At 46.9% G+C, this 26,664-nt stretch overlaps 1 protein-coding gene across 1 annotated transcript in view; it reads left to right on the top strand.

Annotated features, from left to right (window-relative positions):
• CCDC92B (coiled-coil domain containing 92B) overlaps positions 1–26,097 on the top strand; it is a 30,618-nt gene extending 4,521 nt beyond the window's left edge. Inside the window, exons 2-4 of the mRNA XM_082201299.1 lie at positions 1,440–1,596; positions 14,889–14,936; positions 23,572–26,097. Of these exons, the coding sequence (XP_082057425.1) occupies positions 1,440–1,596; positions 14,889–14,936; positions 23,572–24,335 (969 nt within the window). The 3' untranslated portion in view covers positions 24,336–26,097. The remainder of the gene's footprint in view (positions 1–1,439; positions 1,597–14,888; positions 14,937–23,571) is intronic.
• The last annotated feature ends 567 nt before the right edge of the window (positions 26,098–26,664 follow it).

Genomic DNA, 26,664 nt, shown 5'->3' with positions numbered 1-26,664 from the left:
TTCAGAGGCTCAGTGATAAAGCATATGTGAAAGCAAAAGGTCTTGAGATCAATCCCCAGGTAAGGTTGAGGAAGACTTCCTGACTGGAACCCTGGAGAGATCCTGTCAGTCAGTGCCAACATTACTGATCTAAATGGACCGCTAGTTTGACTCTGTATAAGGCAGCTAGCTCTCTGTGTTTCTGTGCTCCTGGGCCATCTTTTAGGCTGGTGGCTGACAACTTTAAAAACCACATAAAACTACATAATCATATTCTAATAAAAATCTAGTCATTTGAAATAGGTGTTTTAAAAGTTTCACATGGCAGCAGGGCATTCGTGTAACATTAACTGAAACAGTGAAATGGTTTAACACCAGCGACACTAACATTAAATTGTTTCTAGGTTCAGACCAGTATGTCAGCTGGAAACTAAAAGAGATGGATTTTTAAGGCCTGTTTAAAAACCCTTGTTGATGGGGCCAAATGTATCTCTCTTGGGAAGGGGTTCCACAAATATGGAGCCACCACCAAAGAAGCCCTGTGTCTCATGCCCTCCAATCCCAAGGATCTTAAATGTGGGTCTGTAAGCAAGCCCTTCAGAGCTCAAACTTCAAGGCAGGTTCAGATAGGATACCATGTATTAAATTCAGCTAAGTGCCCGGCGTGCTCTGGTCCATGGGGTCATGAAGAGTCAGACACGACTAAACAACAACAACAAAGTGCCTAGCAGAAAGAATTGCATAAATAGGCTTTGAAGCCACTGTGCAATTCTGTGAGCACATATCTAGGTGTAAGCCCAGCTGAAAATGGGACTTGCTTCAACAAAATGGTGTTGAAAATCACCTAACCTACAATTCTGTGAATAATCTTGATTTCTCATTCCGTGTCTAATTAAACACCATATTTGGAATTTTTAAAAAGAGCTGTTTTATTTTTATTTTTTGCATTTATAAACCACCTTTATCTTCTAAGGAGCACAAGGTGGTCACATGGTTCGCCACCTCCGCATTCCATCCTCAGAGCAACCGTGGCCCAAGGTCATCCAGTGAACTTCATGGCTGACTTGGGATTGAAACCTTGGTCTCGCAGGTCATAGTTTTCAGTTGGCAGAGCGTGAGGCTGTTAATCTCAGGGTTGTGGGTTGGAGACCCATGTTGGGCAAAAGATTTCTGCGTCACAGGGGTTGGCCTAGATGACCCTCGTGGCCTCTTCCAAACCTACGATTCTGTGGTTCTGCTCTGTGCAAGAACAGCAGCCTGTTTGATTTGTTTTAGGTGGAACGTGCAAATATATTCAGATATATCAATTGCTTGATGTGTTTAAAACCAATGCCTTTCAGTACATCAACCTGCAGGAATCATTTGAGAGAGGGTAGAGGGAGAGGAGAAGCAGCTCCCTCTTCCCACAAGCCACTATTGCCGTGAGGGCAACTCATGAATCCGCGTCTAATTCCCTCTAGGCTCTGACGGTTGACAACTGTGTTGCGATGGAGACCCTGTCCCTGGAGCACCATATCCAAAGTGTGCAAAGACACATCGCCTTCTTGAAGAAGGAGCAGATGGAACTCCTCCACGATTTGCACCTGGAGATCCTCCACTTACAGAAGCACTGCACAGGTGAGCTGAGTGGGTTGTGGGGCAGGGAACCGGTGGCCCTCCAAGTCTCGTGAGGCTCCCTAACCACACAGACCCTGCAGGTTGGGTCTGGCGGGAGTTGTGGGCTTCCAGAAGTTATGGGTGTCCCATCTCTCACTGGAGGGAGATCGTGAACTCCCAACATCTGCATACTATCCTTTGCTTTTTCCTGTAGGACTAATTGCAGTTGTTAACAGTCATCAACAGGTTTACCATACCCACTGAGTCCATCACCCGTCTCCTACTACCCTTCTGAGAAAAACCCCACCCCACCCTCCCATTATATATAAAGGTCTGGTGACTTCTGTTTCAGTGTATCTGAAGAAGTGTGCATGCACACAAAAGCTTATACCCAGAACAAACTTAGCTGGTCTCTAAGATGCTACTGGACAATTTTTTATTTTTTTTATTTATTTCCAATGTCTGCTTCTGCCGAAATCGTTCAGACTTTATTCACTATGGTGCATCGGCAAGACAAAGGTTCAAAGGCGCGGCAGGTGAATTGCATGGCTTAGGGGCAAGCTAAGAAGTGGATGCAACCATCAACATGCCCGCTGCACCTTCCTTTAGAACAGGCCAGGTACAGTCTGTTTGCACAGCAAGCAAGAGGAGTCTCGGGACTGGACAAGGCAAGCTCAGAAGGCTCATCCACAACTTCCACTTGTCCCACCACTTTCCCCTGAGAAAAACCTGCATTCTGCCATTGAATTGGAGCAAAAGTCAAAACAGGTTTTCTGCGAGTTGATGTGTGCTCCAGTTCAGTGGTAAGGAGTGGGTTTTCCCAGGGAAAGGGTGGGTCAAACATAGAACCTCTCAGACCTGTGGTTTCTAGGCATGGGGCAAGCAGAAGTGTGTACAAGCCCCGAGTTGGTTGATGTTCACGCTGGAATTTCCAGGACCTAGGAAGGGGAGTCAGTGCCAGCTCAGCATCCAACTTGTCTCTTCCAAGGGGGAAACCTTACTATTAGAGGAGGCTCTGGAGGGAACTGGCTAGGGTGGTAACACAGGGGAAAGGTCTTTCCCTGACAACGGGCTTAAACCATCTCCTGAACTGCAGCTCCTTGCATTCCTTCCCACCCAGTGGCATGGGGTGGTTGCCCGAGTCCCAAAAAAATTAGGGACACAAAATTTCAACACCTGGTGCTGCTTCAATACAGTTGCTTGCTTCTGTCCCTGGGCTCTGTTGAAAATGACTTCTTCATGCAAACCAGGAAGTGGCCTCTCCAGACAATGGAATGACTCTTCTTTTCCTATCTCTACGGCTGCTATCTCCTGGGTGATGCAGATACCACTAGGCATTTGAATGCATATGTGTACTCTGTCCCTTTCCCTCCTTCCCATCCGCTCCTTATGGCCCCGGGCTCTGACAACCCATGCTATGCCACTGTGCCCACCAACTCCCTCTCTGGCTCCCAAGTTTCTTGGGGCTCCAGCATTGCTTTTTGGACTCCACTGGGACCGTCCCTGGGGTCATCTGGTTCTAACTCTTCAGGCTCCTCCCATCCCTCCTCCTGACCTGACCGCTCCCTCCAGGCCACCTCCAAGGGACTCCAGCTCCCATCAGGACCAGCCAGCATGGCCAGTAGTAAGAGGCAATGGAATTTGGAGTCCAACAACATCTGGAGGGACCACTGGATCCCCATCCCTGACAAAGAGCATCAATATGTACACACAGCCAGAAGTTTCTGGTTGTAGACCCAACAGCTTCTGAGAAAGACCTTTAAGAGTCAGGCGGCAATTGAACACATTGGTGTTGGGAGATTGTGTAATCTGCTGTCTGGAAAGATTTCAAGGATGCCAGAGCAAGGCCACATTCACACCCTATATCTAAAGCACTATGGCACCACTTTAACCAGCCATGGCTTCCCCCAAAGAATTCTGGGAGCTGTAGTTTGGTGCTGGGAGTTGTTAGGAGAACCCCTATTCTTCTCCCAGAGCTACAGTTCCCAGAATGGTCTAACAGTCAATCCCTCTTCTGAGTTTTGTAGCTCTGTAAGGAAAACAGGGGTCTCCTAGCAAATCTCAGCCTCCTTATCAGCTCCTAGAATCATTTGGGTGAAGCCATGACAGATCAAAGTGACAACATGGTGCTTTAAATGTATGGTGCAAATGTGGCTTACGTTAGTAATCAGTTCTCTAATTGGTTTCCTTCTGGGAATACACGTTGAATGAAAGAGAGAGGTTTTTCTACCACATTCTCTCTCTGTCTGTCTTTTAGGAAACGCAGTTGGAATTGTAATTAGGATGGTTGGGCTAAATTTGATTTCAATGCAATCCAGTTTAAGACGTTCCTTTCTGTTAGGGCGGACGACTAAACAGTGTTTTGAGTTACAATAGACAAAAGCCTGGGGGTGGGGAGGGGAACATATGAGTGTGAGCAATTTGTTAATCCAGCAGTCCTTTGCCTGATCCAAGATTGTGGGAGGGAGCCACTGTGGGGGAGGGGCAAAGTACATTGTGTGTTACAAAACCATCATTAAACCCCCTGTGTCTCCTCCTCTTCAAAGAGGATTAATTTCAGCCCTGTGCCATGTGCATCAGTGTTAAGTGATCTCATTTGTACCGGTTTTGGCGCATGGGTGGGGGACGGGCGGGCAACCGCACATCCAGCCAGCTTGCAGAAGTCTCTTCTGAAGAGACAAAGGAAGCTGTGGATCCAGTATTTAGATCCCTCGGTTGCTGCTCAAGTTCCAGAAGCGTAATCCGAAAGGAAATTCGAGAAGTGAAAGGTTGCCAACAGAGAGTGAGGAGATTAACTTGGCTTTGGGTTAAGTCATTCTTCCTTGCGCTTGACCCAGAAAGTGCAGCTGGCGCAGAATGCTGCAGCCAGGTTGCTGACAGGTGTGAAGCCCCAGTCAGCATATATAACACCTGTTCCCAGAGATCTGCACTGGCGGCCCATTTGCTACCAGGCCAAGTTTAAGGTGTTAGAATATAAAGCTTTAACAAGCTTGGGACCAGTTTATGTGCAGGGTCACCTTAGCCAACATATGCCCACTCAACCTTCTTCCATCTGTGGAACTGGCACGGTGACGGGTTCCCCATAATATTCGTTCTGCAACTGTAAGAGAATCAGTCTTTTAGTAGCAACCTATGCTTTGAAAGTCCCTGTGTATTGAACTCACTCAATTTCAATGGGGGAAGGATGAGAGGGGCAGGGCCCTGCGAACACCAGAGAAGACTTCTGTCCCATGGGCACCATATTAGCAAATCATGATCTTGGAGTGCTCCTAAGGTAGAAACATATTTATGGTTGACTTCTCTACAACCCACTGGACAACAGTGTATGTATGACTTCCATTGGAGCTCTCCGAGGTCCTGGAGAGGCTTAACCTGCTTCCAACAGTACTTAGAACTGCTGCTCTAGGTAGTAGGCAGGGTGAGCCACTTCAGGACTTAGGAGAGCTCCTAGGGAGGACATATATTACTGTCCAGCTGTAGGTAGCTTCATATCCTAGGAGACCTCCCAAGGAAAGGTGGGTGATGTTGCTTCAGCAGTTTTTGGCTGAGCCACAGGTAAGCATTTGCTCTCTTGTAAGTGGTAAAGTAATATTGGGGGCGATTTAGCGAAGGAAAACAACTAAGCCTGGAAGACTTAAGCATACACTTACTCCTCACTGCTCAAAATTGTAACCTTCAATCAGAACTTTGTTACAGGAGAAGGACTAAGCCAAAACAGGAGTGGATGCTTCCCCTCCGCCATCCTCTCCCCTCTCCTCCAGTTTCATTAGAAAACCTTCAATTGACTCCCCCCCCCCAAAAAAAAGAGCCAAGAGATGTATCACTTTGACTACACTTCAAAATAAAGTCGCTCTGTTTTCCCCTTACTTCAGGAGTCTTGCCCACCTGCATTTTCTTTTTATGGAAACGCCAAATGAAATATTTGTTTTCCAGTGACACAATCGTACCACCAAAGCAGGCTCATATAAAAAGGAAGACTGAACTTGCTTAATGCCTTCCTTCTGCCTCAAATGCATTAACCTGTTAGGATGGGGGTTGAATTAGTGACCCACGGTTACAGCAAATGTGCTACCCCCAAGTCAGCCCACTTGCTTCTGCTTGCCTTGCTGTTCTGCAAGTTGTACATGGTCTTTTAGGTGCAGGAAACAGGCAGACAGCTCCCTGGTGGCAGGGGATCCTGCTTGTCCTCTTCCACTGAGGAAACCCGTCCCCCCCAGGTTCAAAAGCTAGGCAAGGCTGTAAACCTAATAGCTTATTCTACATCAGGGGTAGGAAACACATTTTTTTTAAGCCGGACAGCCACATCTCGTTTCCAGTATCCTTCTGGCCCACATGCCAGTGGTGGGCAAGACCAGGAGCAAATGTGGGTGGAGCCACTTATGCTAATTTACTCAGACAACACCCTCTGTCCTCTACCCATTATCAGAATGCAAGGACGCATCATAGTGAAGCAAAAGGTGTGGTGTAGGGTCTGTAGAGAAGGGGTGCAGCTATAAAACCGCTAGCACATCTGCAAAGCTAAGCAGGGTCCGGTATAGTTTCAAATTGGGCGGGGGACTGTGTGTTGAGATTGCAGCGGGTTGGACTAGATGACCCTCGAGATCCCTTCCAGTTCTGCAATTCTACAGTTCTATGGTATGGCTGGGGAGGGCGGCTTAGGGAGGACCACCCCCCGTGAGTCAGATAGAGAGGCCTGGATGGCTGCGGTCAGCCTCTAAGCCCAAAGACTCCCATGTGTGAGTCATTTCCGAAACACAATTGTGTTCCCTGAGTAGCCACCAGAAAGAAAAAGGGCCAAACTCTCCAGTCCTTTGTAATCCCCACATTTCCAGTATCGGGTCTTGTGGGAAGATAAATGCTGTTAACAATACAGGAATGAGTCATTTCTTGGAATGAGCCTGACATACGAAAGGCGCAACTTGGCCCTCCTCCCATCCTGCCTAAACTTAGGCGGAAAATGTAGGCTTCCAGTTCTCCTCACCCCATTCTTTCTGTAGTCCTGGGAAGGTAAAATGGGAACCTTAATTAGCATTGCCATGAACAAAAAAGAAGTGGACTTCTCACACAAAGGGATTGTGAGGATGTGTTTCTTTAGACGCTAATCATCGAAACACTCAGCCAAAACTTTTGTTTCTGAAGCGATAATGAAATGCCAGAATTGGGCAGTGGATTTGACCAACTAAGGGAAACAATAGTACCGCTCATTCTGCCTTGGTCAGACCACACCTGGAATACTGTGTCCTGTTCTGGGCACCACAATTTAAGAAGGATGTCGACAAGCTGGAACGTATACAGAGGAGGGCACCCAAAGTGATCAAGGGTCTAGAAACCAGGTCTGGTGAAGAACGGTTGAGGGAGTTGGGTTACATTTAGTCTGGTAAAGAGGAGACTGAGAGGAGATATGATAGCCATCCTCAAATATCTGAAGGGCTGTCACATAGAGGATAGAGCAAGCTTGTTTTCTCCTGCTCTGGAGGGTAGGACTCGAACCAACAGCTTCAAGTTGCAAGGAGATTCTGACTAAACTTCTTGATGGTAAGAGCTGTTTGACAGTGGAATGTCGGTGGACCCTCCTTCTTTGGTGGTTTTCAAGCAGAGGTTGGATTGTCGTCTGTCATGGGTTCTTTGAGATAGTTGAGATTCCTGCATCGCAGGGGGTTGGACTAGATGACCCTCAGGGTCCCTCCCAACTACAATTCTATGAGTTTCAAAACATCTGCACATTAGTTAAAATTGCGTACAAAACTAACTGTGCCGAGAAAGAGTCACCCTGAAACGCTAGTGGATTTTCATGAGGACTTTCTGTTTTCTTGGAAAAACACAAACTGATGTGGAAATGGAGAGAGCTGAACATAACGTTGGGGGGGGGGAATGAGAAACTGGAATTGGCAGATTCGCCCGTCTCTGCCAGAGAGATGCTGCGGAGTTTTACTGTAGCTGCAGGAACAAGGCAGGAGGAGGTGGGCATAAGGCTGCCCGTATTGATTTGCAATAGGATAGCAGGAGAGATTGGAATAGCTTACCAGAAATTGCTGTGCCTAGTCCATTACTTGCATGTTTCCGCCACTGATCTCATTCTCAGAGGATCCGGGGGGGAGGGAGAGGGAGAGGAAGTGAAGGTTCAGCCCTGTTGATCACTGTCTCAAAGTCACAGCAATGACTCACACAAAGGTGGGGGACCTGTGGCCCTCCAGATGTTGTTGGACCTCCATCAGCCCCAGCTTGCATGGCCAATGGCCAGGGGTGATCGGGTTTGTTCTCCAGCGACATTGATCCACCACAATGCTCAAGAAAGGAAGGTTAGAGTCAACATGAAAACTATTTTATTTTATTTCTAAGAAAGACAATGATTAACTATTACAGTTTTTGTTCTTTTTTCAGCCTCCTCATTTTCCTAAGTGCTTCCCCCCCCCTCCCAGTTTTGTTCCACCATTTCATGGCGGTCTATTAATTTTTTTGGAGGCATCAAATAAGGCCTGGGATAGCTCAGTTGGTGGAGCATGAGACTCTTAAGCTCAGGGTTGTGGTCTTGAGTCCCACATTGGGCGAAAGATTCCTGCATTGCAGGGGGTTGGACTAGATGACCCTCGTGGTCCCTTCCAACTCCACCATTCTAGGGTTCTATCAGGCTCAGTTATTAGAAAAGAAAGACTAGGGAACGAAAATAGACATGGCACCACGGGAGATCCAGGATTTGGACTCACCTGTGGTTCTTGCTTTTGCTTCAAAACACTTCTGCGTGTCCAAGCTAAAGGGAAGAAATTCAATTCAGTTGACATTTAAAGGAACATCCACCTAATTCAAACCAAAACACAGCTGTCCTTTGGCGTTTTCGCTTCTGCAGATTTTTCAACGAAGTTCTCCAACCAAACAATGTTTACAAATGTTCTGCAATAAAACAATGTTTACAAAAATGCATATACTAGGGAAAGTGTGCATGAATGCATATATTAGTGAGGTCATGAGGTCCTCTTTTTTAAAAAAAAACAATAACAACAACAACAACAACAGAGAGAGAGAGAGATTGGACAGAAAGGGGGAGAACCGAACATAAGCCTGGGAAAATGAGGACATGAAATAGATTGTAATTGGCAGAATAGCACACACCCCATCCTTAGGCCAGACGTGGTGGAGTTGAGCTCACAAGGGCTGGAGTGAGGAACGATGGCTCCCGAGTTTCAGCTGAACTCCAGCTCCTATCACCCCCAAACAGTGGCCAGTTTGGCTGGGGCTGATGGAAGTTGAAATCCAACCACATCTGGAGGGCCACAGTTTAGCCATGCTGATTTAGACTAAAATCTAGAAGAGCTTCCTGGTGGTGCAAGCTGTTCAGTGCCTTAAATGTGGTGGACACTCCTTCGTAATCAGAGCCCAAATGGCCACCTATCAGAGATAGCAGAGCAATGGGTTTCTGGTAACAGCATCCCTGATAGGTGAACCTTTGAGGCAGTTCCCAGCTCTGTGATTCTAAGGTTCTCCGCCCCAGGGAGAATCCACAGAGCAGGCAAGAAACTCCAGCGTGGTGACTTTTGCAGCTCACGTTGATGCAGTTTGTAGAAGGCACCCATCCAGTCTTTCCCCAATGGGGACCAGACAGGGACAACTACCTACGATAGGTAAAAGAAAATTGGTACAAACCCCTGTAAACAGAGGCTGTTGGGACATGTGGTTTCAATTGTTCTTTGCAACTAAATGATTTTCAGGAGCCCGTGTTTAATTTTGGTTTGTTGCAGTTCTGTGATCGGCAACAGAAGAAAGAGACAGGACAAAGAAGAAGCAATTGTGCTTGAACTGCAACTTTAATTTGCAACGCTTGCATGAGTTGTACAAGTCAAAGAATGCAGTGCTTTTTTAGGGGCTGGCTGCAGAATGCTCATTCTGTTCTTTGTTTAGAACACTGGATATGAATAGCAGCCTGATGTCACAGGCTCTGAGTGGAGCAGGACCTGGCCAGGCCAGGACAGAGGAGACAAGTGGCCAACAGATGACCACTGAGAAGGATCCAGTGGGCTGGGAAGGTCTCTACCTGGGTCAGGAGAGCCCAAGGAAGAGGATCCTGGGGAAAGACCTAATGGGGTGAATTTCCCTTGCCTTGTCTCCCCACCAGTCCCCACAGTGCAAGGCACAGGTTCCACCTCCAGCTGTCAAACAGCTCTGTCCATCAGAAAGTTCTTCCTGGTGTTCAGTAGGAATCTCTTTTCTTGCAACTTGAAGCCTGTGGTGAAACCAGCTCTGCCTCCAGGAATGTCATAAACCATGATCTGCACTAAGGCAAGAATGTCCAGCTGCACAAATATAAGATAATAATAATAAATAATATTTTTTTTATTTATACCCCGCCCTTCCCGGTTCAGAAAACCGGGCTCAGGGCGGCTAACAACAAAATTAAAACACTTAATTGTAAAAGCAGCATAAAATACAGTAAAAAAACATGAATAACAATAAAATTCAAAGTTCAGAAATCAATTTGGGGAAAATCCATCTAATAAGCATTAGATAGTCACCAGGGCTAGTTGGCTGTATTAGTCCTGCTTGGGCAAGCGAGGAGGCCAGGGGAGAATTAGCTGTGGGGTCTCAGAGCGGGTGATCTTCATAAAAGGGGAGGGGGAGGGAAAGAAAAGATCAGGCTGAATTCAAATTAAAGGCCAGGCGGAATAGCTCTGTCTTACAGGCCCAACGGAAGGAGGTTAAATCCTGAAAGGCCCTAGTCTCATGGGACAGAGCATTCCACCAGGTTGGAGCCATCACTGAAAAGGCCCTGGCCCTGGTGGAGAATATAAGATGTGGGGCTTCTGGCTTACTAGCAGTACATGTGAAAAAGATCTAGGGGTCTTAGGGGACCACAAGCTTAACATGAGTCAACAGTGTGATGCAGCAGCAAAAAAAGGCTAATGCAATTCTAGGCTGCATCAACAGCATTCTAGTATCCAGGTCAAGGGAAGTCATAATACTGCTCTATTCTGCTTCGGCCAAACCACACCCAGAGTACAGTGGTACCTTGGTTTAAGAACGATTTGGTTTACAAACTCTGCAAAACCGGAAATAGTGTCTTGGTTTGAGAACTTTACCTTGGTCTAAGAATGGAATCTGAACGGTGGAAGGGCACTGGCAGCAGGAGACCTCATTAGGGAAAGCGCGCCTCAGTTTAAGAACGGTTTTGGTTTAAGAACGGACTTCTAGAACAGATTAAGTTCGTAAACCAAGGTACTGTGTCTAGTTCTGGGTGCCACAGTTTAAGAAGGGTGTTGACAAGCTGGAATGTGTTGCAGAGGAGGGTGATCAAGATGATTGAGGGTCTGGAAAACAAGCCTTATAAGGAACAGTTGAAGGGGCCGGGTATGTTTAGCCTGGAGGAGACTGAGAGGAGATATGATAGCCATCTTCAGATATCTCTAGGGCGGTCATATGGAAGAGGGAACGAGCTTGTTTTCTCCTGCTCGGGAGGGTAAGACTTGAACCAATGGCTTCAAGTTGCAAGAAAAGAGATTCCTACTGAACACCTGGTGGTAAGAGCTGTTTGACAGTGGAAGAGACGGTGAACTCTCCTTCGTTGGAGGTTTTTAAGCAGAGCTTGGATGGCCACCTGTCATAGATGCTTTAATTGAGATTCCTGCATTGCACAGAACTCTACAGTTCTATGAATCTATGTCCAGTCCCACCTGTTTGTTACACCACCTGTCCTGTCCACCTATGAGAAGGCAGTAATGCCTCCTCCGTCTCCCAAGTCACAGAGATGTCAATGCAGACATAAATAGACACTGGTGTACGCTGGCTGGCAGCAGCTGTCCAGGGATCCATGCAAGGCTCTTGTTTGGTCCCACTTGAACATGCTGGGGGTTGAACCTGCCACCTTCTGCGTCCCTTTTCCCAATGAACATACAATGTCTTCTCTTGAGTCAGGAGGAAGGGCCCTGGCTCAGTGGCAGAGCCTCAGCTTTGCATGCAAAAGGTCCCAGGTTTAATTCCTGGCACCTCCAGGTACGGCTGGGAGAGACTCCCTACCTGAAATCCTAGAAGAACTGATGCCAGTCGGAGTGGACACTACTGACCACTACTGACCACAGAGTGGACACTACGGACTGACGGGCCAATGGGCCAATTTGGAGGAAGGCAGCTCCCTTCGTTCCTATTGAATCAAGACCATGAGTTGTCTTCTTTTCAATAGGGCATTCCTACCATCATCATCAATAATAATAATAATAATAATAATAATAATAATAATAATAATAATGTTTGTTTGTTTGTTTATACCCTGCCCATCAGGCTGGACTTCCCCAGCCACTCTGGGCGGCTTCCAACAAAATATTAAAATACACTAGTGCATCAAACATTAAAAGCTTCCCAAAACAGGGCTGCCTTCAGATGTCTTTTAAAAGTCTGTTAGTTGTTTATCTCTTTGACATCTGATGGGAGGGCGTTCCACAGGGCAGGCACCACTACCGAGAAGGCCCTCTGCCTGGTTCCCTGTAGCTTTGCTTCTCGCATCGAGGGAACCGCCAGAAGGCCCTCGGCGCTGGACCTCAGCGTCCAGGCAGAACGATGGGGATGGAGACGCTCCTTCAGATGTACTGGACCGAGGCCATTTAGGGCTTTAAAGGTCAGCACCAACACTTTGAATTGTGCTTGGAAACGTACTGGGAGCCAATATAGGTCTTTCAAAACCAGTGTTATATGGTCTCAGCGGCCGCCCCCAGTCACCAGTCTAGCTGCTGCATTCTGGATTAGTTGTAGTTTCCGGGTCACCTTCAAAGGTAGCCCCACATAGAGCACATTGCAGTAGTCCAAGCGAGAGATAAGCAGAGCATGCACCACTCTGGCGAGACAGTCTGCAGGCAGGTAGGGTCTCAGCCTGCGTACCAGATGGAGCTCGTAGACATCAAGACCATTAGTTGTCTTCTTTTCAATAGGGTATTCCTACCACTCAGTTGAGGGGCTTGCTCCTGGTGGCAAATGAAGGTGTCAGGGATTGGACTCGAGAGGCGGTGCGAGAGATGAGGAGGAATGGTGGGGATCATGCCCCCTGCTCCCCTGATTCTGCTGAAGGAGAGGAATGCAGTATTGAATTACAGCAGGGTTTTGAGGAGTTTGAGGGAAGTCACAGCTCAGAGACAGGCGAACAGAAGAGTTGGGAAGTGTTAGAAGAAGGGGGGAAATGTGGAAGGGGAACCAGCTGACACATTGTCACTGGAGAGTATTTCTGATCCCCCTTCTCCCAGAACTCGGCGTTCATTAAAGGTGCAGGAACAACGGAATCAGAGACATTTGGCCACAAGTGGCCACCGTAAGGGAAAGTGCTGTTGCTACGAAGGAGGAAGGAGGAACCCAGTTTGGAGCAACGCCATTGTTAAGGCTTGTTGCGTTCTTTTGTCTCTCACTATTAAATAAAACTCATTAAAAGGGACTCTACCTTGTTTTCTCTGCTCTTGTTGCAACCAGAGAAGGAATAGCTTTCCCATAGCCTTGACAGAGCCTTGACAGTAGGCTGTAATCTGATACGCACTTACAGTAGAGTAAATCTCATTGACCTGTTCCTGCGCCCTATTCATGTCTCTACATAGGATTGTGCCATTAAGGCCCAATCAAAGGGCGAAAAGACCGCGTTTAATTGAACGCTGTTGGCCGCACTGCCAGAACAGAGCGCCATTTGGAATTTCCCTGGAAATTTAACTGGGTTTGTTGCATCGCACAGAGAAACCGGCATCCGATAAAGGATTGGTTTCCATGTCTGGCGTGGAGTGCGCTGGGATTCATGCCTTGCCGCCAAGCAAAGTGCTGTTTGGCCTTCGAATGCAACCACCTCTGGGGCTGGCCTGGTTTTACAAGAGAGGAAGGAGATAGACTGAGTGTTCTCCCAGCATGCATTTCTGCCTCAGCTTCTCGGAGTTAATCAGGCCGAAACCGCCTTCAAATTGCACAGCTGGCATTTGATTTGGAATCTGGCAGCATGAAATCCAAGCCACTCAGGGTGCAGGAGCAGATCTGGAAGGGTGATCCCTTTGGCCTAGCCACCTCAGCTTGGACCTTGCTATTTGGCAGTGCGGCACAGTGGCTAGAGCGTAGTGGTTCTCAATGAGTGTGGCGCTGGGGTGGCAGGAGAATTCAAGGGGAAATCAAAGAAACATTTCAACGTCAATTGACGTTGGAGAGAAATTGAGTTGAGAAATAAAATTAAGGATACATATTGATATGGGAACGTATTAGATAAAATGTAAAGAAATATACAATAATAAGAGTACATTCATTTGTAAAAAAGGAATATACAACCGGATTGACAGAAAGTCCGTAGTGTTGTTGCATATAAGATTTTGGAATAGTTTTTTGTCTTTGTTCTTTCTTTTTTCTTTCTTTAGGTATATAAATTTTGTATATTAACTTTGTATACATGTTGGAAATCATATTATAATAAGCCCTGTAATGTAATATGACAATGTATGCATATGTAACATAAGAACGTTAATAAATAAATAAAATGGGGAGGGAAAAAGAAACATTTAAACATTTCAAGAGCATTGGCTATTCTTCTGCAGTTCCCCACAACACCTTGTTCTAAACAGGGATTTTCAACTCAGACAAATGTGAAAGATCAGAAAAGAGAAAGGCCTCTTTGTGTTGATGCGGAGATGAGAGTTTGCTTGGCTCAAATTAGACCTAAAATAAATGAGATTGCCCAGCAGATGCAAGCTCACACCTCTCAATGACTTTGTTTACGTACATACTTAAAGCACATATGTAAAAGGCTCATTTATAATTATATTTTGGGAGTGATTCATATTATTGCATTGCTTAATAATAATAATAATAATAATAGAATTTATATACTTCCCTATACCTGGAGGTCTCAGGGTGGTTCACAGAAAAGATCAACATAAAAACCAAAATGTATATATGATCAAAATAAAAACAAGAACTCAATAACTGACACACACCCCCGCCGCCCAAAAGAAAGACTTTCTGGATGTCCAATGATCATATTATAAAGTGGTTGCATTCTATGTTTTAAAGCAAGCACTGTTGTTTCTTTTTGTTTTCCAATGTGTTTCTTCATTTTAAAATTTTAAAAAATATTTTGTTGAGAGCCATCCGGAGTGGTTACATCGCAAAACATGGGGGTGGTTTGTTGTTTTTTTTGCTGCAAACGCTGCAAAACTTTGGCACGAAGTTGGAGGGGATCCCAGATTTCAGGGTTCATAGTTCACGAATCCCATCTGGTTGGCCGCTGAGAGAACGGGGCGCTACGCTAGACAGGTCATTGAACTGAGCCATCAAGCTTCTCTTACATTTCTATGTTCTTACGATCTCTTTTCTTCTTCTAGAATTGACTCATGATCTTGAAACAAAGGAACTGGAAGCCAGTCAGCAAGGTAAGAGGAAGCCCCCTTTGTGGGTGAGATGTTGTTAAGAGCATGAGACTCTTCATCTGTGATTCAAAAAGCGGGCGAGGCATTTGTATAGCTCTGTCCCAGGTTCAAAACCCTCTCCGGTTAAAAGGGTTTGGTAGCAGGCGGTGAGAAAAGATGCCTCTCTGCTTGACTCCCTCAAAAGCCACTGCCCCTCAGAGGCCACAGTGCTAATTCTTTACAAATATATATATATATTAACTTTAATAATGTGTTTTAACCTTCTAGAGGAGACCAGGCTGGCCTCATCCCTATTTTCCTTCCACCACCAGACAAAGCCTTTTTTGTACCAATGAGCCTTTGGCCCCTAGCTAGCTGTTTTCTTTTGTGTGTGTGCGCTTTTAAATGTTGTTAAGTGTTTCCAGTGCAGTTTTTGATAGGGCTACAGTCATACTTCGGAAGTCGAATGGAATCCATTTGACTTCCAAAACTTTCGGAAACCTGGGCGCGGCTGCCGATTGGCTGGAGGAAGCTCCTGCAGCCAATCAGAAGCCATGGAAGGCCGTTCGGATGTTTGGGTTCCAAAGAATGTCCGTAAACCGGTACACTCACTTCCAGGTTTGTGGCGTTCAGGAGCCAAAACTTTCAACTCGCAAGGCATTCGACTTCCGAGATACAACTGTAAAGGGACCCCTGACCATTAGATCCAGTCATAGCTGACTCTGGGGTTGCGGCGCTCATCTCGCTTTACTGGCCGAGGGAGCCGGCGTACAGCTTCCGGGTCATGTGGCCAGCATGACTAAGCCGCTTCTGGCGAACCAGAGCAGTGCACGGAAACACCGTTTACCTTCCCGCCGGAGCGCTACATATTTCTCTACTTGCACTTTGATGTGCTTTCGAACTGCTAGGTTGGCAGGAGCAGGGACCAAGCAATGGGAGCTCACCCTGTCATGGAGATTCGAACCGCCGACTTTCTAATCAGCAAGTCCTAGGCTCTGTGGTTTAACCCACAGTGCTACCTCCTGAGTAGGACTAGCTTTGGCTAAAACCAGTGCTATTTTTTTCTAGAAAAAGAGGTGCCAGAACTCACCGTGAACTCCTCCTCTGTTCTCTTATAATGACAATGGCACCCACATAAGGGGTGCCGAAGCTGAGTTCCAGATGGGGGGGGGGAGAGCCCTGGCTAAAACTCCAGGCCTTGAAAATAGTTTCATTTCCCCAGCTCTCCCAGGCGTGAATGCTTTTCGACCCAGTCCTAATTCTTAGCGACAGTGCGGCCAGCAGAGGGTGCTGAGTGAGCATGTGATTGGCGTTCCCTTCTAGGCTTGGAACAGTTCCCAAGGATTCCACTATTATTCCGCTTTGCCGTCTCGGTTTCTGGCCTGGCCTAGTTTCGCTCTTTACCAATGATGTTTGCGGGTATTGTTTGAAAGTCTTCAGACTGAACAAGCTGGCATCAGGTACTCAGAAGCCTTGTTTCCTCACCGCTTCGCACTGCGTGGGTGCATAGGAAAAAGAAGTCAAGATGTTTGGATCAGTGGTCCAGACTGGATTCCATGACATTCATTATTTGCACATCGCCCGTATTTCTTGCCCAGGATCAGTGTGATCGTTAGCGTATCCGACTCTTTCTCTCTCTCTATCTCTCTATCTCTTTCTTACATTTGTATAGCAATCTTCAAATATCTAACAGGCTGTCACATGGAAAATGGCGCCTCCTTGTTTTCTCCTGCTCTGGGGGGTAGGACTTGAACCAATGACTTCAAGCTACAAGAAAGGAGAACATATGGAAGAACTTTCTTACAGCAAGAGGGGCCAGCTTCTCTAGAGGATTTGGAGGGGGCAACATCCTCTGAATATTGAGGGGGCTCAGCCCCCTCCAGAAAAATATTCAACTGCATCAGCCCCTGGAAGTTGGCACCTATGTCTGACAGTAAGAGCTGTTTGACTCCCTTGGGAGATTGTGGACTCTCCTTCCTTGGAGGTTTTAAAGCAGAGTTTGGATGGCCATCTGCCATGGATGCTTTAGCTGAGATTCCTGTATTTCAGGGGGTTGGACTAGATGACCCTCAGGAGGTCCCAACTCCACGATTCTATGATTTAGTGATTGCTGAAACCCCAAACCAGTAGTGGCCTTCGTGGTCAAGTGACAAAGCCACCAATAGGAGGACAGGAAGCTGCCTTATATCCGACAGTAGTTCTATCTAGCTCAGTATTGTGTTTCCCAAAGTTGGGTCTCCAGCTGTTTTTGGACTACAACTCCCGTCATCCCTAGCTAGCAGGACCAGTGGTCAGGGATGATGGGAATTGTAGTCCTGCAGCCTTGGCTGCTGGATGATGGAGGGGAGAGAGAAAAGGTCCCAAGATCTTTATCGCCAGGAGCAGCTCTTTTATCACAGCGAGGTGGTGCTGCTGAGTGTCTGGCGGCCTCGCCTTGGCCCCGGAGGCAAAAGGCGAGGCTGCAAGTGGCACAACAAAGGCGTTTGAGGCGTAGACGGCAGCAGGAAGTCTCAGGCGAATGGAATGCTGGTGGAAGGCAGACGCAGAGAAGCGAGTGGCCGATTCCAAAAAAAGCCTCTCCTCTTTCCCTGCCACACCCTGGAGGAGGAAACAGCACCGCAGCGAAACGTATCCGGTGCGCCTTGGTGTCCTCAGCTGCCCTTTGTAGGTTCAGATAAAGCAGAAGTCAGCCCTTTAGGGGTCACCAAGGGCAGCCCCACCAACCACAGCCAGCCCTCAGAAACCAGCCTTTGATAACTGCCTTTCTTGAAAAGATGTGCCAGTCACTAAAAGCATCCAAAGAGCAGAGCTCAAAGGACCGTTTCTTTGCAATAGGGCATGGTTTTATTTATTTCCGTTGGAAGAGCATGGGACTCTTAATCCTAGGGTTGTGGGTTCGAGCCCCACATTGGGCAAAAGAGTCCTGCCCTGCAGAGGGTTGGACTAGAGGACACACACACACACCAGCCCCTTCCAACTCTACAAATCTATGATTCTAGGCAAATATGGAAGTTATTCGGTCCCACCAGCACATGCAAATGTCTGGCTCATTTAAGACTATGCAAAAGCTTTGTTCCCAGTAATGGTGGAGCTCATTGGTGGAGAATACCTTTATTTATTTATACGACTTTATTGTTTGCAAAAAGAGTCTTCCTGCCACTGCTAGTCAGTGTAGACAATACTGGGTTAGATGGGCCCAGTGGTCAGGTTCTGTTTAAGACAGCTTTCTTTCTTCCTCACCCTGCTCTGGAAAACTAGGCGAGGGGTGGGGAGGCTGTGGCCATCCAGATGTCATTTATTTATTATTGTCATTTATTAAATTTGTATATTGGATATATAGAGGGACGCGGGTGGCGCTACGGGTTAAACCACAGAGCTTAGGACTTGCCGATCAGAAGGTCAGCAGTTCGAATCCCTGCAATGGGGTGAGCTCCTGCCAACCTAGCAGTTTGAAAGCATGTCAAAGTGCAAGTAGATAAATAGGTACTGCTATGGCGGGAAGGTAAACGGCGTTTCCGTGCGCTGCTCTGGTTCCCCAGAAGCGGCTTAGTCATGCTGGCCTCATGACCCGGAAGCTGTACGCCGGCTCCCTCGGCCAATAAAGCGAGATGAGCGCCGCAACCCCAGAGTCAGTCATGACTGGACCTAATGGTCAGGGGTCCCTTTATCATTTACCCTTTACGTTTATATCAGATGTACAACCAGGTGTTGCTGGATTCTCCCATATCCAGCAACCCCAGCATGGTGACAGGAGCGAACCAGCAGGAAACCACACTGAGCCAGTTGGCGTTAACTCTTTATTAGCAAAAGCAGGATCTGCACAAGTGTGTCGGGCCTAATGAACACAGCAACGTATGTCCGGCAGGTCTTTTCCCCATGAGGCAGTTGCTGAGACTGAGGGTCTCTGCCTCCCCACAGCTGCCTAGGTCCCATCCTCTCCAGGGTTTCCCCCAAGCAATCTTAGACTGCGCCTTTGTTGTTGTTGTTGTTTAGTCGTTTAGTCGTGTCCGACTCCTCATGACCCCATGGACCAGAGCACGCCAGGCACTCCTGTCTTCCGCTGCCTCCCGCAGTTTGGTCAAACTCATGCTGGTAGCTTCGAGAACACTATCCAACCATCTCGTCCTCTGTCGTCCCCTTCTCCTTCTGCCCTCCATCTTTCCCAACATCAGGGTCTTTTCCAGGGAGTCTTCTCTTCTCATGAGGTGGCCAAAGTACTGGAGCCTCAGCTTCACGATCTGTCCTTCCAGTGAACACTCAGGGCTGATTTCCTTCAGAATGGATAGGTTGGATCTTTTTGCAGTCCATGGGACTCTCAAGAGTCTCCTCCAGCACCATAATTCAAAAGCATCAATTCTTCGGCAATCAGCCTTCTTTATGGTCCAGCTCTCACTTCCATACATCACTACTGGGAAAACCATAGCTTTAACTATACGGACCTTTGTTGGCAAGGTGATGTCTCTGCTTTTTAGGATGCTTTCTAGGTTTGTCATTGCTTTTCTCCCAAGAAGCAGGTGTCTTTTAATTTCGTGGCTGCTGTCACCATCTGCAGTGATCATGGAGCCCAAGAAAGTAAAATCTCTCTCTATTTGCCAGGAAGTGATGGACCCAGTGGCCATGATCTTCGTTTTTTTGATGTTGAGCTTCAGATCATATAGACTGCGCCTAGCCCTCTTCATGCCTCTCCTGGTACTTGGAGACCAATGGGGAGGGGAGCTTGTTGTAGCAGGAGGGAGAGACACCCATGCCTCTTCACCAGCCAGACTCATCTCTGCCTCTTGGCCTCCCTCCTCTCCTACTTAAGCCTCTGCCTCTGATTCTGGACTTCTCCCCGCCACGGACTCCCCCAGCTCACTAAGCCCTGCTGCCTCTTCAGCTTCCGGCACCTCCTCTTCCCAGTCTTCTCCCTCTGACCACTCACTGTTGTCCCACCACCGCTCCCCAGGCTCTGAGCCTTCTTCTCTTGGGGGTCTCCCCATCTGACTGCTCCCACCATTCCTCTGCATCCAACCACTCTGTGGCATCTAACCAATGGTCAGCAGGAGGGTGGGATGGCAGCTGTAGCCCCAGAACCTTCTGAAGGACCACAGATCCCCATCCCTGGGCTAGGTGAGGACTGTGCATGACAACATAGGATATCGGAATGACTCATTGCTTTCTAAACTCCTAACTAGAAGAGGGCAAGCGAGGTGATAGGGGAAGAGCAGGGCAAAAGGAGCATCAGCAAATTCATTTCTTCCTCAGCATCCTTGTATCTGCAAGCAACTGACTCACGAGCCACCCTATTCCACACAAGAGGCCGCCTCCCATCCTGTGGATTCTTTGCCTATGTCAGCTTTCACTATCCCAACATCTTATAGGACAGTAAAGTGATGATGAGTCAAATAATTGCTTCCCCCTTGTCACCTTGTGTACATCCACGTCTCTCAAAGAGCTCCTTGTAAGCCTCTGGAGAGGCAGTGCTGGGAAGCAATTGCGTGTAGGAGAAGGGTTGAAATAATAATAATAATAATAATAATAATAATAATAATAATAATAATAATATGAGAAGCTGGTATAAATAAGATTTAAATTTTAAGTTTTAAGGTTTAATATAAGATAAGATGAAAATAGAGCAAGGTAATGTATTGACAGAATATTATGAATTATGGAAAGGATTTGCTGTGACAATTATCAATCAAGATACAAGAGATGGGAGGAGGAGGAGGTCATAGAAAGAAGGTAAAGAAAGTGGAGAATTTGAAAATGATGGTTTTATTTTTTATTTTTTATTTCTGTTTTTGTCTTTCTTTTTTTCTGTAATTTTGTCTTTTTCTTTGTGATTTTAAAAATTCTTTTTTCAATAAATATCATTAAAAAAAAGAAATAATAATAATAATGAAAGGAATCCACAAACTGGAACGCCCTCTGGACAGGTTTTTGCATGGCTAATCCTTTGGCGAGAATGTCTTTGCATTACAGTGTCTGAGAGGTGTGTTAGCAGGCATTAACAAAGAAAGCTGGAAGTGGAAGCAAAGTGACTTCTTCTTCTTCTTTTTCTTCTTCTGGGGAGACTGGATATCATCCTGCAGGCATACCAGATCTGTGCGCTCCAGCTGTCTTTTGCCTGGGCCAGTCCTGGTTTTTCGGTCTGGCAAGCCAAAACAGGTCCATGGCAAAGATCAACAAGAACACTACCCACCAGGCACTGAGCTTGTGGAGCTATCTGTAGGGAGTCGTTCCTCCCAAAACTGTGCCATCGGGCAGTGAAAAGGGTGGTAGAGGACATGCTTTGCAGCCTACATTGACAGAAAACCCATTCTGTGTCCAGGGCGGCTGTCAACCAGCTCCATTTGGTAGGTCGGCTGAGACCCTACCTGCCTGACCGTTGTCTCGCCAGACACGCTCTGGCTATCTTCTGCTTGGACTACTGCAATGCTACCTTTGAAGGTGACTCGGAAACTGCAACTAATCCAGAATGCGGCAGCTAGACTGATGACTGGGAGTGGCCGCCAGGACCATAGAACACGAGTCCTAAAGGATCTGCACTGGCTCCCAGTACATTTCCGAGCACAATTCTAAGTGTTGGTGCTGACCTTTAAAGCCCTAAATGGCCTTCGCCTTGTAAACCTAAGGGGCTGACTCCAACTCCATTGTTCAGCTGCTGTTGTTTGGACAGTTGTCCATTGTTCGAGGGCCTTCTGGTGGTTCCTTCACTGCGAGAAGTGAGGTTACAGGGAACCAGGCAGAGGGCCTTTTTCGCAGTGTCGCCTTCCCTGTGGAACGCCCTCCCATCGGATGTCAAGGAGATAAACAACTATCTGATGTTTTAGAGCACATCTGAAGGCAGACCTGTATAGGAAAGCTTTTAATGTTTGAGGTTTTATTATGCTTTTATATTTGTTGGAAGCCTCCCAGAGTGAATGGGGCAACCAAGTGAGATGGGGTGTTGTTCTTGTTGTTATTCTTATTATTATTAATCTTCAATGTTCTAGAATCTTCAATGTTCAGTCTTCTAGAATCCTTGAGTTGGAGGACAACTTGAGAGAACATCTAGTCCAACCTCAACCCCATCCATGGTTCTTACATTTTCATCCCGCATTGGAAAATACCTGCATTGCAGGGGGCTGGGCTAAGCACTCTTGGGGTCCCTGCAATACTATGATTTCCCCTGAGGACATCTTGAATGGTCTCAGGACTCACCCACACTTCCCCTTGTCTGTCTGCTTCCCCCTGGCTAAAACTGCTCTTTACAGTGATCAAATGGAGCAAGGTCTCCAGGTGGATATTTTCTCTGATTCCGCACTAAAGATCAGGTTTTCCCAGGGAAAGGAGTGGGACAAAGGGAAACTCCTTGGACCCATATCTAGAAAGTGTGGGTCAAGCAGAAAACCGCTCAGCCCCATGCTTTTCAAAGCGAAAGTGTGAGTGAGCCTTCAGTAGACCATTATTTGTTTTCATTTCACTTAAAAATATTTCTATAGCCCAAATATATTTGGGGACCCCCTCCCCAAAAGGGCTCAGCCCTCAGGAGCTTCCCCCCTCCCTGTTCATGATTGTCTGGGTTTTCTGTTTCTTCTGTGCATCACAAGTAGCACCGGGACTAAGTTCACAGTTACGTCTTCTGCATCTCGTTTGCAATTGTTTTTGTCCACTTGAAAAATCTCAGTTAAAAAAAAGAAATCCAAAAAGCCTCTCTCTTTCTCTTGAATGTAGACCTTTTTCTTTTTTCTTTTGAAAATCTTTTTTATTCAGTTTTACACTACACATTTAAATTCAAACATTAGACATCATCACCAGCATTTAGGATTCTCTGAATCCTTAGACTCCCCTCCATCCTTCCATGGTTTCCATTTTCAATCTTTTTCTACTGCATCACATATTTTCTCCATTTTTCTTAAAGAATCCGTTTTTACCTTAGTTTTTAGTACATTACAAGCGTTTCTCAAATCCTGCCAAAGTTTTTAGTTGCTTACAATGTTCTCTTAAGCAAATTGTAATTTCCCTCATTCCTTATTTAAGTTCCTCTCTTCCTGGTTTCTGATTTTCCCGGTCAATTTTGCCATTTCGGCATAGTCCATCATCTCCATAAGCCATTCGTCTCTGGTAGGAACTTTTTCTTCTTCCCATCTCTAGGCCAGTAGTGTCCACGCTGCTGTCGTCGCATACATAAACAATTGTTTCTGCTCCTTTGGTATCTCTGCACCTAAAATTCCTAGTCAAAAAGCCTCTGGTTTTTCCCAGAAATGTTATTTTAAACTTTTTTCCCCAACTCATTATATATACAGTGGTACCTCGGGTTACAGACACTTCAGGTTACAGACACTTCAGGTTACAGACTCCGCTAACCCATAAATATTACCTCAGGTTAAGAATTTTACTTCAGGATGAGAACAGAAATCATGCTACAGCGGCACAGCGGCAGCAGAAGGCCCCATTAGCTAAAGTGGTACCTCAGGTTAAGAACAGTTTCAGGTTAAGAACGGACCTCCAGAACGAATTAAGTTCTTAACCCAAGGTACCACTGTATATATATCATTTCCAGGAATGCTCTTGTTGTCTTCCACCACGTGTGGTAGAACTTGCCTTCCTTCTCCTTGCACTTCCTTTTGGCTAAGATCAAGTGTAGTATCTGTTCTTCTCAGTTTAATATCTTGATATGTTCTCTATTTGAATGCAGACATCATTGACCAGGAGCTGGAGGAGAAGTGCAAGATCATGGAAGCCCAGCTGCAGGAGAAGGAGATGAACAACGTGGAGCTGCGCAAGGAGCTGAGGCACAAGGAGAGCTTGGTGGCTGCCCTTCGCTCCAACCTGAGGAACAAAGAGAGGAAATTCCTGGAGGAGCTGAAGAGGAGAAGCCACCGGGTGACCATCCTCAACACAGAGCTGCAGAAGCAGACGGAGGCAGCTGCCTACCTCTCCTTCCAGCTCCACGCCACCAAACAGAAGCTCCATAGTTCCCGGCAGAGCGGGAAGGCCCTGCCCGAGATGCCCCCTGAGAAACCTTTCCTCCCTCCACCCTGCGGTGAGGCGAGGCCCAAGAAACGGACGCAGAAGTCCCACACTCGCCGGCAGGCTTCCAGCAACTTCCACAGCAGGGGGGCCTTCAAGGAGCCTCCGCCTCGCGACCGGCTGAGCAGCTTCGAAGATGTCGAGCCCATGCCCGACCCGGCGCTTTTCCTGTACATGAAACGGCACCACACGCCGCCTCACCGCCAGAGAGCGGAGCATCACAAAGCCTCGGTCTTGTCCGCCAAGGCGGTTGCCGACCAAAGCGACCCCAAAGGCAGCCGGCTGAGGTCATCTGCCCGGCAGGCCTCCTCGGAGCCAACGGAAGCTTCCGGAGGCGCCAGGACTTTGGGCAAGCCGCGGCCGTCTTCCAAAGGGGAGCAGCACAAGCGAAGCAGCCCCAGCCCCCAAACTTCGAAAGATGTTGACTAAAAGGGGGCAGGCAAGGGAGAGAGATATGCTAGAAAAGGGGGGAAACGCGCAGCCATTTTGAAATTGCTTTTCTTAAGAGGTCACACTGGGGAGGGGGGCCGATCTTTTCAAGTACATCCCTAAATTAGAGGTAGTCTTGAGAGGGAGTGCTGTGGGGCCTCGTAGGTGCCGCCATTTTGTCTACCAAGTTGGGAACGGCGTCCACAACAGCGAAACTGCCAAGGCTGGAGTGGTTTTGAACATTGCGATTGGAGCCGCAGTGAATGTAGCAAGCCGTTTGCCGCCACACCACTCAACAAGCACTGCACAACGTCTCAGCAAAGAGGATCGAGGAACTGAACCTGAAGTTTCCGTGCCTTCAGATTAACAGCTTTTTTCGTTGGTTTGCTTTTTTTAGTTTTCCCGTTTCAAATTCTGACATCAGCTTCGAAAGCCTGCTGTCTGAAATCTCTGCGTCAGCGGCAAAAACTGATGCTTCGGTGCTGGCAGCTGGGTTTTTGACTCTTCTGAATGTGTACGATTCATCCCATCTTAAATGGGTGTGATTTTCTTTTCCGTTTTAGCACTAGTTGCGATACCTTTGGCTCAAAGAGAAGGTGGCCTCAGAGGCTGCTTATGGGAGAGTGTTTGGGAAGGGGGCTTTGATGGGATTTGCTGGGGAGGGAGTAGGTTTTGGGGGAGTATCTAGAGCAGGGTATTCTTTTAAGAAAGTAGCATTCAATCCACCTCCTTTGGGGGGGTCGCACGACGAGGGGTTGGACAACAAAGTGCAACTCTAGAAAACATAAACATGAATGGTGACCATTGTTCTGCTTAAGTATAGGAGAACAGTATAACACCAGAGTTGAAATCCTGGAAAGTATTTGTGATGGATACCCAGGCTTAACTTACAGGGCTGCCAGAGAGATTTTAGCCCATTGGTCATCTGTGACTGCCTCCTTGGCTATTTTTTGGAAGCTACAGGGGAGGCTGTGTCTAAAATTGTGAGGGGTGTTCTGCCCAAGGGGGTTATGCCCTCTATTTCCCTGCCCCCCATAATGCAAGTACCAATGGGCATAGTGCAGTACAGGGTGTGATAGCAGGCATCCATCCTCAGAGGTATTTGGGGAGGGATTTAACTAAGGCTGGGTCTACCCTGATCTGGAAAACGCTATAAAAATGCTGTTAAAAATATAGCTCCCAATGCAATTTCCCATTGGTGAAAGTTCGCTGCTCTGGGGCGCCCTCTGGTGTCACATTTTTATAACACATTTTTAACGTTATAACTCACCAGTGTAGATTAGTCCTAAGTCTTAAGTCTCTCCTGCAAGACCGAGAACCCTGTGTCCCTCCAGATGTTGCTGCACTACAACTCCCTGATCACCAACTGGGGATTATAGGAGCTGAATATCTGGACGGCCACCGGTTCCCCATCTGTGGTCTTCCTCTTTTCCTCTCTTTGCTTTTGCACTCTGCAGGCAGGGAAGATGCCTAGGCACACCCAGTGTTAAATGGGGAGATTTTGAAAGTGAAATCTGAATTTCAAGCCAAACTTAAATTCTGGGTTTAGGGTTCTTTTTCCCCATTTTTTTCTTTTTTGGCCAAGTTTTGAATTTGGACAAATGTTTGTCTTGGGCAAAAGCTGAATCATAAAGACAGGGGTAAGTATCTATGCATTCCAGTTCCTTGATTCTAACATCACAATACTAAGAGCTCAATTTAAAGTATCTACTCAGTGCTCAAATGATAGAGGGGCCTTTGGTGACTATTTCTAGATGACCACAAGAGGGGGAGCCAGCAGGAGCATCCAACATTAGTCGTACTCAGAGCAGATCCATTGGAATGAATGGGTGTAATTAACTTTAAATTTGTTAATTGCAATGGCTCTACTCCGAGTAGAATTTAGTTGACTGTGGAGCTTATGCATTCTTGTCTCCCGCTCCAATAATTTGAGTACTGACCTGCCCAAGAGGAATAATTCAGGTTTTTGGTTTTTGTCTTTCAAAAATATGTTTGGGGACCCAAATCATGAAGGACTGGGGATTTTTCCAGCCTTGGTTGGCCTCCAAGTTAGGGGGCTGAAAGCCTATCCAACATAATGGTGGGGGGGGTTGGATATGCTCGCATAGAACTGTAGAGTTGGAAGGGACCCTAAGGGCCATCTAGTCCAACCCCCTGCAATGCAGCCATGTATAGGAAGAGACAAAAAAATTGCACAGCAACCTGTTCACTGAAGTGGAGTGAACGGGGCGAAATCAACCAACCTCAGTCTATGGAGTTCTGAGACGGAGAGGTTTGGTTCCAAATTCTCGTCGACAGATCGCTTTACCTTTTGAGGCAGAAGACGGGC

Source organism: Podarcis vaucheri (genome assembly GCF_965113315.1).
Source record: "Podarcis vaucheri genome assembly, chromosome: 15".
In the NCBI taxonomy this organism is placed as follows: Eukaryota; Metazoa; Chordata; class Lepidosauria; order Squamata; family Lacertidae; genus Podarcis; species Podarcis vaucheri.
The sequence above is the reverse complement of the archived record's forward strand: the minus strand, read 5'-3'. Positions and strand labels throughout refer to the sequence as shown.